Source organism: Anser anser (assembly GCF_964211835.1).
Source record: "Anser anser genome assembly, chromosome: 8".
Classification (NCBI taxonomy): domain Eukaryota; kingdom Metazoa; phylum Chordata; class Aves; order Anseriformes; family Anatidae; genus Anser; species Anser anser.
The window spans coordinates 12,243,882-12,258,491 of record NC_139728.1 but is presented as its reverse complement, the minus strand read 5'-3'; the positions used below and the strand labels follow the sequence as shown (position 1 = coordinate 12,258,491).

Sequence of the window (14,610 nt, the reverse complement as noted above, 5' to 3'; positions counted from 1 at the left end):
CATAGAAATCCCAACAAATGTAATTAGGGCTACTTACCTTAATTAGTTAACGGCTATCTGCAGCTCACCTGTCCTTCTGCGAGCTCTCCTCTGTCAGCCTGACTGCTTGGGTGAACCGTTTCTCCAAAAATTGCTGCTTCGGAGGTATGCTTTCAAAATATGTCGTGTAAGGGACTGTGCTCCTGTTCCTTGGGGAAGGCAGCTGCAAGGTAGACCTGGTGTTACACAGAGAAGTGCTGTTCGATTCAAAGCTGCACTATGTGGTTTTTATAGTCTTTTGATAGATTATTCATCAGTTCAGTAGTCCGAAATATTTGTGGGGGGCAGACTGTGTTGAAATTCTGGCAAGAAAGCGTGGTGTGGCCTGGGGAGGTAGTCACGGGTATCTCCGTGCTTGCTGCCTTTTTCTTTCCAGTGTTTGCTTCCACCAGTTTAACTCACAAGTTTTAGTCTAACCGGATTGAAATACTTATTAAAATTTTGTGCTCGGTTTCATGTTGTACGTAGCACAGACTGTTAACGTGAATGCAAACTGCAGGTTCACAGAAATCTGGAGGCAGCTCAGCCATCCTAGCTTGAAATAACAGCTGAAAAACATCCTTTTTAAAGTGAAGATATGCATTAGCCAACATCCAAAATCAGTTGTTAGTTCCTGTGATTGCTAGTTAGAACATGCCAAAATTGTCAGCCCTCTGTTAAGGAGACATGTGAGAAGAATTACTCAGGCGATGTACATTAGAAGCCTGTAGATTGAGCTCTGTTAAATCATTGTACCCCTTCTGATGAAGGTGAAAAAGGAAATAGAGATTCAGCTTCTTAATTCCTTATAAATAAAAATGCCTGTTCTCTAAATCAGCAGAGGGATCCGAGTAGCTGCAGCTGCTGAGCACGTCTGATAATTTGCATTCCCCACCTCCTGCCCTTATTGCAGAGTTAAATTGGTCCCTCATTAACATGGCAGTGTTTGTTGTTACACTGCGTGCTCTCCCCTGTGCACACATGACTATTCAAATGTAATCTCAGGCCCTGCTCAGAGCCTCTGAGCGATTGCCAGCGGGGCGGGGGCACTGTGGGAAGTTATTTTCTTTACCTCTCACAACAGGTGCCTTTGTCAGCGTGCCGCGTAGGCACCCGTGCTCCTACCCGGGCGAGCCGAGGAGCAGCGCCTTGGAGCATTACGCTTTTAACTTCTACAAAAACAACAAAAAAAACAAAACACAAGGCGATGAAGCCAAAGAGGAAGCGATCATTTAAAGTACTTCTGAAAACGTGAACAGATTTTAGCGTATCAGGTATGATTTTTTTTATAGGTGATGCAAAGAGCAAACCTCTGAGCTGGATGTTGCTTCAGGATCTGAATCTGAAATATCCCTGCTGCGGGAAATAATTGGAAAAACTCTGTAAGCCTTTGAAGAAGGATAAAGATTTTTTTTTTAAATTATAGAGGCATTTCAAGGAAAAAATACCTTTCTTCATCCTGCAAGGGTTAAGCATGATCAGAAGCTGCTTTAGACTCCAGGATTTAACCTCAAGTACTGCATTTTTGTTTGCTATAAGCCTATTAGAATTCTCTCTGTTTCCTAGCAATAACATGTAATTTCTCCCCCTATTTAAGTGAAATACATGTTGGGTTTTTAATCCTGAACGCTACAGCTGTTGCTCAAATTTCCTATTCAAATGCAAATAGCACCTGGTTCTACTTAGACATCCATGTAATCTTTGACAAGGATACTTCAAGAGCACAGGAAAAAGAGAAAAGTGAGGTGCGTCTTACCCTGCTTGCTCTGGAAAGCAAGAGCGTAAACATCTGCTACCAGCAAGTTGAACTGGATACTTCTACCAGGTTTGCAGCACCCAGCACATACTCTTTTTTGGGACTAATGCACATCTGAAGTGATTTATGCTTCTTGAGCAGGTACAACTTTTTGTATTTTTTTCCAGGAAGAACAAAAGGCTTCCAGAGAGGAGAATGTAGCAGAGGAATCTAAGCAAAAGTGCTGGCTTAGTTAGAAGTTTTACCTTGCCAAAGCATCCTGAGAGGAGTTTCTTCTGTGGATGTTTTGTTTTTTCAAACTATTTATTATTTTCTAGATTTTCATTTGTAGCTTTGAGAATATTGATTTTTAAAGATTTTTCCAATTTTTTTCCTCACACTAGCTTTTTCTCTGTGCCAGATGTTACAATAAGTGAACTGGCAAGTCAGAAGTAATTTGGAAGGCAACTTTGCTGCTTAGCGCTCTGAGACAAGATAGCATATCGCTTAACTGAAAGCAAAGCAGTCCTGGATTCAGGTTAAAAACCTTCTGCTGTGAATATTTTCAATTGGATAAATTGGTTTTATTTCAGTTGTGGAGTTTCAAGCTTATTCAAGGCAGATTTTATGCATTTCATTTGCATTTTGCACGACTGTTTTACTGTGTTATGAATGGAAACTGAAGGACTCTTTTGTGGGGGGTTGTGACTTGAGACCATCATCTTCCTGCGAAAAGCAAGGAGCCAAGTGGCACAAAACACTTTTCAGCTCTGCCTACAAGAGAAGATGAACGTTTCTTAAGAGTTTCAAAGGAGAGATTTAGAAACTCATGGAAATCTCCAGGGAATGTTTGAAAGAAATCATCATAACACCGTTCTCTGTGAATTTAGAAACAAGCCAAAAGAACTAACTCCCTGGGAAGCAAACCTCTGCTGAACAACAATATCAGCTTTTTCTGGAGGAAAGCTAGATATAAAGAAAAAACTATTGTTACCAAGTTTGAGAAGAACAGAAGGGATTCCAGTTCTGCTGCCAAGCACTGGTGGATCATTTCTTGATTAATTCTGATCTGGTTTGGCTACTGCTTTTTCATCTGCAGCCTAATACTGGAACTTAAACTACTTGCCAGGATTTTTTCAAACTTCAGGAGATGCTTTTGCAAGTGGGCTGTTGAGAATATGAGCAGGTGTTTCATATGTGCTTCCTGTAATAATAAAAGGCACCCCTGAGAGGAAAGCCTGTGTGGGAGCTGATTTGCTAGGTCATATTTTCTCTTGTGACACTCCTTCCTCGTTAGCTTCTTCAGGTGGGTGTGAACAACTGACAAAGAACTGAGCCAAGGTTCAGGCTTGGATCGTGAACCTGCTCTCGCTGCTAACGGCAGCTTGCCGGCAAAATGATGGAAGAGATCTCCATAATGGTGGCTTACGATGCCCATGTTTTTAGCCAGCTGTGCGATGAAGACTTTCTAGCCAATCTGGTGGCAGTCAGCAAACCCAAATCTGTGGTAGGTGTTACTCTTGCTCCTTTGTCAGTAGTGCTTAAGGTTATACTCTTTACAGTGGTTCAGTTCTTCTGCTGAAAGCTATGTATTTATCTGTTTTTTCTCTTTATTACCTTTTCAGCAATTTACCTTCATCAACAGAATTAAAATTAACCCTTTATTTCAGTGGAGATAAGATTATTAAAATAATACCTTTCTGGGTTGCTAAGTTTAGAAGAGAACAACCTGCTTAGTAGCGAAATAATTGAAATAATATTTTGGAAATTGTATGGAAATAAACTGAACTCTTCCAACAGTGGAATTGGTACTAAATGCTGTAAACTCTTCCTGTGTCTGAGCATGTCAGTTAAAAGTTTGGGCCAGGTGCGCAGTGTGCACCTGGGGTCAGTGATATAGGTCACTGTCAGTCACTGAGTCTCAGAGGATGATTTAACACCTCTCTATGATCTTCAGAAATCAGCTTAAGTACCTGTAGGAACTTCTTAGTCAAATTGTCACTTACTTTTTTCATAAGTAGCGTATTTGTGTAAGTTATATGCAGTGTGAGTGTCTTCTGCCCCCATGGAGATCCCAGCTCTTCTAGGGAGCTGCACTGAAGTCGCTGGTTTGGACTCCAAAATTTGTCGCCAAAATTCATCTTTGGTCTCAAATCATACAGCTGAGCCCCTGTGTGAGTCAATCAACCTAGAATGAGTTGAGAGAAGACTTTGAAAATATATGAATATCTAGATGTTGAGCCTAGCTTGAAAGCAGATACTGTTCAAATTTCACTGTGAATACAAATCAGGCTAATTATTTAGCAATCCAATTAAGCATTTGTGTTTGCAGATTTTGGTCTGTGAATGTGTTTGTATCCACGCACTAAGTACATCTTAAAGCTACCCGAGGTGGTTCGTTAAACTGCAACAAAGGAGGTGCTCTCAGAAGAGAATCATTTTGCTTTCTTGCCACACCATGTAAAACTTCCCTGTGTGTATTTCCTGCTTGGGTTTTTCTGCCTGTGCACGAACTCATCTTCTGCATCTCCCCCAGACCCTCACACCTAAACGAGGGTTTACCCAGTCCCTTTGGTTGAGGTGCCCTTCGCTGTCTCACCCGGACTAGCGTGCATGAGGCGTGCTGGAGCAGTTGGCTAATCAGTATGTAGCTAATCAGCGTGGCAATCCAGACAAAGCTGTTTGCTTCCATGTGCCTTGGTTAGAGACCAGGCTCCACGTAGCTTTCAACTTAGCCAGCGTACCAGGAGCTGCCTGCTGTGCTGGGGTCTCCCGGGTGAGCTGCTGTGCTCTGGGGCCAACCCTAGTTGGTTAGATAAGAATCCACGCAGTAAGAAAGCACGTCACGGGTGGCTTACCTGATAATTTAGATCTCGGAAAAGTGCTGCTTAAATGGGTTCAGTGGTGGCCTCTGTGCTGTGTGGCTTCGGAGCAGAAACAAAGGACGGTGCCTTACGGACCTGGCTCTGGGTGCGTGGATTGCCCTGGGTCAGGAGCGCCACGTAACAGCTCCGGCTGGTGCCCACCCTGCTGAAGAGGCGATGGAATAACTTTTTTTTAAATGATTTCTCAGTGAAGTATCTGCTTACCTCCTAGCAAACTCCTCCTAGCAAAACAAATATTGCGAGAGGGAAAAGTATCATTATTAATGTTTTTGATAAAATACGAGTGGTTGACTTGACTGTAAGTATGTGTTCTTAGCGGCTCTGTTGCTCCCCCTGAATTAAGGAGCATTAACATGTTTCAGTGTGTTATGTTGCCAGTCACTAAGTGAAGTCATTTTTTTTTTCTTTTTAGGATTTACATAGGAAATATCTGCTCTTTAAAATCATTTTTGAAATATTTAAAATACGCTAACAGTGGCGCAGTCAATCTAAGTAGGTTTAAGATGAAGCTCAACAAAATGGTGATAGGATTAAAGGATGCGTGGGAGCCTGTGCTACTATGGGATGACTCAGAAAGTTTCTTTCGGTTCTTTGTTGCTACGTTTAATCATGGGACAAGCTGCCAGTGGGGATATGTTGGGGCAAATCCTACTGATTCTGTCCTGGTCGCTTTACCAGATTGCACCAAAGTATGTACCGTCCGTAAAGTAAGGTTCTGCAGAACAAATCTGCAGAGTTTTCCTTTATTCTGAGAGTTTGTTACCATCACGGGTGTTTTTGTAATTGGGGATTCATCTGTTTGTTTGCAAAATCAAGGTGTTTCTAGTATGCTTTTCTGGCTGCAGAGAAAAGTTAAAATATGATTCCAGTCATATTTCCAAATGGAAAATGGGAGCGTTTCGGTGGAAAATGTAGCAGTGCTTTTAGCATTGCTTTCATGCACATCAATACCAGACAAGTTAGTGGGAGTATTTGCTCTTTGTAAGAAACCTTGTACAGTACCAGCAGGTATTTGCTGTGTGTTTCAATGGCAATTAACTCAGGGTGGTATTAATTCAATTTCAGTGTTTTGGGGGAATAATGAAAAATTATTTAAAATAGAGGATGCCATAAAGGTAGATGATCTGAGAGAAAGTTTTGTTAGACGTGCCCCAAAGCAAAGCTGCGTGACAGCAGTCCTGTAAGATATCTTTTCACAAAACTAGTCCTGTTGCAGTGTGACCGTGGCACCTGGGGGATTTGCTCTGTAGTCTTGCTTCTATGTCAGTTTGTATCTTAGGTAATCACTTGCACCTGTGCAAAAGGAGTTTGCACTGTTAACCATCATGATATGGTCTCAAGGAGGGGCAGCTGGCTATGGCGAGAAGGAAGCACGGGGAATCAGACAAATATCGTCGGTAAGCGTGGGACCGGGATATCTTTCCTTTAGTTTGCTATATCCTTTAGGGAACAACATTTCTTTATGTTACTCTGAGAGTACAGAAGCGCAAAGAAGCGTGTAAGTTGACTGCTGCGTTAGTTTGTGCAAGAACTGAGTAGCTTTCCTCTAGGGAATTTAAATTCTCAATTTATCTGCAGAAAACTTGGATCCGAGGAGTTACAAATGTGCTGTGCTAAGTGGTATAATCCTCTTAATCCAGGGTTGAAGGACATTCTTCTGGAAAGCTTCATTGTATTCTCATTTGCCTGCCTGCCTTGCCCCTCTGTTTAGGGGGATTATCAGGCATTTTACAGAAATCCTTCGTGGTTAGACACCGGCAGACCCTGCCACAATGATTTCTCAGTCTCCGTTTCCCATAGAGGCTGTGGAGACAAACTGAGGAGGTCAGAGCGGACAGGCTCACTGCGCAGCGGGTGGAGAGCTGAGCGGCCTGGCCGATGCCCAGGGTGCAGGGGCCTGTGGCCGGACCACCGGCAGCTGGCTAGAAATTGTTTTGGGGGTTGCCAATGGGGTCGGTGCTGGGGGTTGATGCTGTTTAACATCTTCAGGCCTAGCCACCGGCAGAGGATGAGCCCTCATTTTCAGCTGGCAGAAACTCGGTTTTCAGGTGGCAGAACCTTGAGGGTGCGTCTCAAGTACTGAAGCCCACACAGAGCTGCCGACAGAAAAGGGATATTCCCAACCAGAGTGAGTTCGGCAGGGGGCTACAGGGAGGGCAGGGGGCGGCCTGCGTGAGGGAGGGGTGAGAGACCAAAGGACAAGAAGGCTCACGAGGGATCTAACTGGCGTCTTCTGCCACCTGAAAGCAGTTGTGGAGAAGATGGAGACAGACTCTTCTCAGAGATGGACAGTGAAAATGCAAGAGGAATGGTCATGATTGGCAGCAAAGCAAATTCTGGTTTAATATAAGGGAAAGCAATTCTGCTGGGGGAGCCCCCAGCATCTCCATCCTTGGAGGCTCAATAATTGAGCTCATGCTAGAAGCTTTCAGTAATTCAAGCTAGTCCTGCCTAAGCGGGAGGCTGGACCATGTGCCCAGTGGAAAGCCCTTCCAATCTCCGTTTTTCTGCGAGTTTGTAATTCTGTCATCTCCTGTGGGGTCTCGCAATTAGGAGGAGCTGCCAGCACATGAGAACCACGTTTCTGTGGGTGGTATTATCCCCAGCTTGCTGCTGTTGCTGCTGCCAAAAGAAGAAAAAGAGTTTGGGTGGTCACTGTTATTAGGATTGGCTCTTTCCAGCAGATTTAATCCTCATCTGTGCCCTTACCATTATCCTTGCCTTCTCTTTTCCCCTCCCAAAAGAAGCAGGGATCCAGCTCTCAGGAGCTCTCTAGGAGCTCTTGTCTCTGCCCCTGCTCCTCCATAAGGCAGGGTCAGATTCTGCCCTAATCCTCTCACCTTGTCTTTGGAGAAGCATAATTTTTCTTATATACATGTGTAATAAATAAGGAATACAATAATAGTTTGTTTTAAACAGGTAATCCCAGAAAAAAAAAGAAACATCTAATCATTTTTGTCTTTCCCTTCCCTTGATCGTTCAAGTTCCTTGTTCTCAATGATAGCAGCACTCAGCTATGTTCCCTTTAAGAATCTGTGGATTTTTAAAACTTTTGTGTGTTTCACTCATAACATGTCATCCTTGTGGTTTCGATATCTTTGCTGCAGTTTCTTTTACCAGTACAAATCTTCAGTCTCCCCAAAAGTCAAATGAAGCTTGTTTATGTGAAGTAATAAAGACAACGAATATTATCTGAATTTTTATTTATAAAATAATACATACAACTTATTATCCTTTAAGGAGCCAGCTCTCCAATGTTATCTTCTTCCCCTGAAGCTCATCAGGGTTTGAAATAGGCAAAGAAACTGCTTGTGTGAAGCTAATTAAATGGGCTGTAGTGTCAGCCTGTGCTTTGCTTGGTAACTCTTACTTGAGATTTGACAGTCTGACTAATGAATATTAGTTGGGTAACAATTTTTTTTTTCTCATCAAGACTTGATTGACACCTTTGGATGCTAAAACTAAGCACATTTAAAATAAAATGCCGTTTTTCCTTGGGTTTCCTGTGTTTTAAACTTTAAAATTTCAGCATAATTAGGAAAACCGGCACAGCTTCCACAGCGACAGCGTGAAGCACCTGTACATCCATGGCCGTGCAAAATCCTTTTAGGCCAGAGAGGCGTTAGCCTCCCTGCAATGGGGATGCTCCTGGTCCTTTCTGCTGCTAATAACACAGACTTAATTATGGAGCAGGTGCTTGTCTGATAACACTCAAAGTGCTTGTTTAATGTACATAAATCCAGCTCCAAATGTGCATCTTATAAACAGTGGAGAAGCGTACGTTTTATGGCATGGTACTGTGTAGCTGGCGTGTAGTTTGACTCTGCTTCCTGCTTAGCTGACCTTCTTCACTCATTAAACATGAAAATGAATAATTGGTACTGAAATACCTCGGGCTGCTTGTTTTTACATTGCATCCCATTTGCTTTCTGCTGTCCTGGACCTCCAGCTTGTGGCACTGAAATGCCTTGGCAGCCGTGTGTTACTGCTGCAGGGCAGAAGTGGTCAGAGGCGAAGCCGCAGCCCTCGGTGCGGGGGCAGAAAGCAGCCAGCTCCCCGCTGCGCCACCGGCTGGCAGCTCCCTTGGGTCCCTGCTCGTTCCTCTGAGGGTTTCCTCTTTCTGCTTGGCACTCTGTGGTACAACTCACGTCTTGCAGCGCCGTTGAGTAGCCCTTGGTTTCAGTGAGGTTTGATTGTGAGTAAATGAGAGGGGTGGTTCGTCCTGCCCGCTGCTTCACAGGGGTCAAGGCTAGACTGGTCTTCATCCTTGGATCATCTAAGCTTCGTCTCTTTCATTCAGTTCCATTCCAATAACACTCTTAAATCCAAAAGCATTAAAATGTGAGTAAAGTACCTCATCTGGAAAAACGTCTAGCTCGTTTGAGTGTAACAGGAGGTATGAAAGGTATCATTTTCATGGCAGTCTGTTAATCTCTCCCCGTTGAAAATTACGTTCCTTGTTTAGAGGTATTCAGGTTTCAGCTTCCCATCTTGGCTCTGGCATGTGTTTTTGTGTCAGAATACGGCTTCCTGTACTATTCTGTATTTTATCCCTATGAAGGTGCTTGCCTGCTGCGACCAGCTCAGCTCTCTGCCCTCTTTACAATCTGAGGGGCTCGAGCTCCTGCCCCTCCTGCTGTGGGGCGTTTACCAAGTGCACACAGCAGCTTGGTGGCTTCGCTCTGCATCCTCTTCGTGCTTTTTTCCCCCATGTGCATATCACAAAAACTAGATGTAGTGTTGGCCTCAGTGGTGATTTAGGGTTAAAACTTCTTTCCTGGTCACTTCATTTTTCATGTCCTTGTGCACCATAGGGTTCCCACTGGCCTCTGTTGCAGCCTTGCACTGAAGGTGAGATTAGATTTCCTTTGTTGCATGAAAGGTTTATTATTTCTCACCCTTCTCTTTACCCTAGTTTTTGGTCACAGTCCCACACTGTGCTGTATTGCTTCCTGAGAGGTGCCGAACCACCAGCTATTGGGTCAGTGTTACAAACGGAATCATTGCAATTAAATAATAATAATAAAGAAGTTACTTTTGAAGGATTATTTTGGTCAGCTTGTCATCGAGCAGTGGAGGAGGAGCCCAGCCCTGCCCAGTGGATGGCAGGCTCTTCTTGCAGCCCGTGCCTCCCATTTGCCTGCCCCCAGTCTCACAGAGCAGAAGGGTTTGTGGGGTGGTACAGTGCAAGGGGGGCTCTGCTGGGACTCACCCCAGGATTGGAGGGGAGGCCTGCTGCTCCGGGGTCGGCACAGTGAAGTGCTTCGCTGGAGTGAGCTGTTTGACAGCAATTCAAACACATCCCTGCAGTTTTCTGGTCCTCCCTCGTGTTCTTTTCTGTTCTTCCTAGCCACGTGTCATCTGCAGATTTCATCAACAGGATTGGATTTTTTGCTTCCAGGTCACTGATGTAACATCTAACAGTGCCAGATCTTTTATGAGTCCCAGAAGAAATCCTTTTGAATGTCATTAACCAAACATGAAAAATGTCACTGAGTAGCAATTGCCTTTGGTAATGGTGTTTTGTTGTTTGTTTGTTTGTTTTGACCCATCTCCTAAGCTTTTAAATTCATGCTATTATATACTCTTCTGTTGTGTTGTTTTTTTTAAATCTGCCATGTGGTAGTGAACCCAGTGCTAGAAAAGCCCATTATAGCTGTAAAGTTACTTTCAGTAGAGGGAAAATAAAACAGCATCTCCACTTCACAAAATCACATTGATCATTGATGTGGAACCAGCCATGTTCCTGTGCTAGTTATCAGCTGGATCCTTATCAGCTTGTCAGAGCTGGGGTGTGTGGTTTTCTGGGTTTCAGCTGACCAACTGAAGTGATCCAGGTGATTTGATTTGTGCCTTGTAAATATTGGTAATAACAGAATTTTCTTTTATTTGAAGTGAATATCTACCGTGTTCAAGGCTTTACTAAAAATGAACATCAGTGGGCCAGAGACCTCATCTGCTAGTTCTGTCAGTACTTCTGCACTGCCTGAAACTGTACAGCCTGGTTTCCAACACAGCAAAGCTATTTTCTGGACACTTCTGACTCTTCTGTGTAATATTTTTGAGCTATATTAACGTATATGAACAGCAGAGGAATCCTCTTGTTTCCAATATGCTCTAGAATAAATTCTTTATTGGCCTTCATTAGACTGAACTTGAAACTTTTTATCTTCTGCTTTTAACTTTTTTTGTCAGTAACTTTTTTCCTGTTCAATAACCTGTATTATTTTCCATTTATGTCTTCTGTTCTTCATGATTAAATGTGCTTCTTCTTGCTGTCCTCATGTAGTAATTGGATCAAGAAAGATTGAATCAAACACTCTTTCTGATTAAGCATTCAGGAGTGGGATATTTCAGTATTTTTGAGCTTCATCATTTTCTTGTTAGAAATAATTCCAAGAAAATTGATACAGGCTTTCCTAGGTACTCTAGAAACTCCACTCCACTGCTGTTACAAGCACATTTGGGAGAAGTAGTGTGAGATAAGTTTCCAGACATGATCGGTTCGCTAAGCCTTTAGGTTCATTGACCTTGAATGTGTTGGGTATCAGTATGAATGTTTGCAACTGAAGAAGTGTAGGTGGCGAGCTACTTTGCTGTACTAGGCCACATTTCATAATTGAAATACAGAAATTAAATAAAGTAACAGCTTATCAGAAGTCCTATGGGAGGCAGCATGCAACTTGCTGCTCTCCCCACAGGTGAGATAGGTCAGGTAAGATTGATACGGTCCCTTCAAATCTGTTCGATACAGGAGTTGTCACAAGATGAGAAAGTGAAGTCAGAATAAAGGTTTGAAGCTCCTGAAGTTGAGCCCTTCAGCTTTCTTACCTCACTTCTGTCTTCCATAGGTTGCCATTAATGTAATACATTACAGCTTAGTTAAAGCCATATACAAAACCCAAACCTGTGTGTGCAGTCATAAGAGATGCAGAGTACATGTTTTATCCATTTTCTGCTAATATCTCCATGAGGTTCATCCAATTTGAAAGGAGTGCTAAAACTAGATAAAAAGGAAATTCATCTCTTTATAAAAGCCTAATTTCTTAAGTATTAGAAGATGAATAAAATGTTCATACAGGTGAATGTATTAGTTAAAATATTCTGTCTTCGTTATCCACAACTGTTGTCACTCTTTGAACCCTGTTCTCAGAAGAATTTGACACATTTAACTCCCAACCTTGTCTCTGGATGTACGTTCCAGTATCTGTTACCCTGTTGTTTGTGCTTTCATGCACCGTTCAGTATGTGCATCTTTGTTTTTCTGCTTCCTTCTAGCTGTGTCAACGTGAACTTAGCACAAAAAAAAAAGACATGGAGTGCAGGTTATGCTGGTCATGCTGTTGTAAAGCTGTAGGCTTCTCTTTTGTGCTAAGAGAAATCCCAATGGTTTGATTTCAGAGTAGCATATTAGGAAAGTGAAGGCAGAGTTCAGCATACGCACAAAGCGTTGTGGTTCTGGCAGTCACTGCTGAGTCACGAGGTAATGCAAGTTGCAGCACCAGGGAGTTTGTTCAGCCTTTACCCCAGGTGCCACAAGAGCGCGTAGGCAACCCCAAGCACACGCAGATGGTCCAGGTTCAGGCTGAGCTGTCAGAGCTGTTGAGGCAGCACGGAGTTTCGTTACCCACCAGCTGGGTGTCTGGGTCTTTTCCTGCCAGGAGGAGGGGGAGATGGAAGAGGCAGGCCTGTGACAGAGAGCTCGGAAAGAAAATGGGGCTGTGCTGCTGAGGTGGGGTTGGCACCAGAGGGTGAAAAAGGTGGGAGTTAAATGTTGCTGCTAATGTTACCTGACCTTTTCCACAAAAAGTGGTGGTTTTCCCTTTGTACGAGCCTTTTCTTTCGTAGAGTCCTTTCCTGAGTGGTGGCAGCAGCCTGGGTTTCCAGCTGGCCTTGGCATCGTGGCCACGTGTGGCCTGCAGCCCCTCCTGCCTGAAGCACGCCTCCTGCTGCTGCCAGTGCCGAGATGCTGCTGGGCTTCCACCTGCTGGATGGCGAGGTGGCAAGTCCTGGTTCATCAGCAGTGGGTTAACCTGGCAGCGTCTCAGGTGGTCGTAATGGATAAGAGCACGCCTTCCGTGTAGGGGGTTTATAGGTTGTGTTGGCCACTCAGTACACCCGCCTCGTCTCTCTAGGGGCCAGTGAGCAGCGGTGCTGTGCGCTCCCTTCTCCAGCAGCACTCACGCCCTGTCAGCGGGCAGCTGATGCTGTCAGACTCTCCGAGCCTGCCCTTCCTCGAGTGACCTGCCGACTCCGTGACAAGAGGCTTTGCAGGTCCCACATAGGCTGAAAAATATGCAAAATATGGCAAAACCCAAACCCTCATTAAAGGCATGGAGGAAACCTCGGCAGATGAAGGATTGTAAAGCTATCAGAGCGGGGCAAGCATTACTGATCAGACTAAAACGCTACCTCAGCGAGCGTTCCTGATACCTGGGAAACTGGACAATGTCTCACTTGCGTTTTCAAAATGCCTTCATTTATTGTGCTGTTTTAAACAATTAGGTTTTTATTTTAAGGCTTTTAGCAGTGTTTTTTTATGGGGTTGGGCAAGTAGAAGGAAGGCATGGCTTTTGAGAAGATGTGGTAAAAGTCATGTTAATTACTGAAATGGAGATAAGAGTATTTGATGTAACAGAAATGACTGCGGAGCCCAGAATGTAAGCGTATAATGATTCAGCTGTAATAAAGAAGAGGTACATATTTTCTGCTAGTGGAGTAATGCACTAGAAAGTAATTGCTCTTAATAACCTGGGGGCTTGAATTATTCATAAAAGTAATGAAAGGTGTTTTTAGCATCAAGGACCTCACCACACATCAGAGAAATCTGACTGCGATTTTAAGGACACTTGCAAATTTAAGTGTGACAGCAGTAAGATTTTCTTAATATTGTGATGCAGAGTGATTGATGTAAAACAACATTAACAAAAAGAATGCGTGCTCAGAGAGCACCAGCAGGTTCCCCACTGATGAGCAGAGCTAACTTGGATGTATGGCTTATACTTGCGATCTTCTAGCTCAGGAAGACTTTTTTTTTCTTTTTTTTTTTTTTTTAAACGATCAGCCCTGTGCTGTGCAGGCAGTGTGACAGGAGACAAGATGGGATGCGATAATTCAGCAGTGTCCTACGGACAGGTGGTTGCATCAGCCTCACGGCAGGCTTCGGGTGCATTCAGCTGAAGGCTTGTTAGCTGCAAGCTGTTGGTTCTGTGGGCTAAATCCGTTCAATGGGACAGGCTTTACAGCCTTGATTGTATCAATATTTTTCACCTGGTTACTGATCAGTTGCTAGCCTCGCCTTGGCAGTTTCCCATAAGTGTGCCAGCAGGTAGATCTGTGTTAGCGTCAGGATCCTACAGACAGGGCTGGAAAGGGAACCCTAACACAGTGTAGCTGCTTCCTCTAGCTGGGGAGAGGTGGTTTCTTTGCTAAGTCATGCAAGAAAATCCCTGTGGACTTTTTCCTGAATTTCTGATTCTGTTGTCCCAGGGACACTGGTGAAGACTTCACTTCTCCTCCCGATCCCCTTCTGTTTCATTACTGTGATGTGTCAAGAAGCCCAGGCCATGGGATTAGGTTTTATTCATCCCAGATGTTCAACGCTTCCTTTCACGCTGCCACAGGCTCTCACGTGGCAGTGACAAGGACGAGAGTGATTGAACTGGGAGGGAGTCATGGCAGAAAGTTTGAAAACTGCTGCTCAAGACAGATTTCATCCCTTTCAGAAAAAGTGGGGGGCAAGGCAGAGAGGTGGTGGTAGTATTTCGCACACAGATCTGAGTCCTGAGATTTTAGGCACACCAACGTGAAAAAAACACCTTGGGGCTGGGGGAGAGGAGTGGCTGACGTCAGCTCTCAGAGCGTACAGGTGACAAACCTTGCACGGTGACCTTCGGTCAGGCAGCGTGCCTTTGAGGTGGGATTTATTGGTGAGCCACGTGGGCATCGCCAGGGAAAGCACTGTTCTAATGG

At 44.0% G+C, this 14,610-nt stretch overlaps 1 protein-coding gene across 18 annotated transcripts in view; it reads left to right on the top strand.

Annotated features, from left to right (window-relative positions):
- RABGAP1L (RAB GTPase activating protein 1 like) overlaps nucleotides 1–14,610 on the top strand; it is a 249,466-nt gene that overhangs the window by 212,644 nt on the left and 22,212 nt on the right. Inside the window, exons 1-2 of one of the 18 annotated variants that reach the window (XM_083846174.1) lie at nucleotides 7–144; nucleotides 1,103–1,292. The exons of 10 other annotated variants lie outside the window; for them this stretch is intronic. Coding sequence is in view for 5 of the 8 variants with exons in the window: in XM_083846171.1 (XP_083702297.1) it covers nucleotides 3,150–3,260 (111 nt within the window). In the remaining 3 variants the exon portion in view is untranslated. Of the gene's footprint in view, nucleotides 1–6; nucleotides 145–240; nucleotides 3,261–14,610 lie in introns of those variants that run through there. 7 more of the 18 variants (XM_083846171.1, XM_083846172.1, XM_083846173.1 and 4 more) reach the window with 7 other exon arrangements.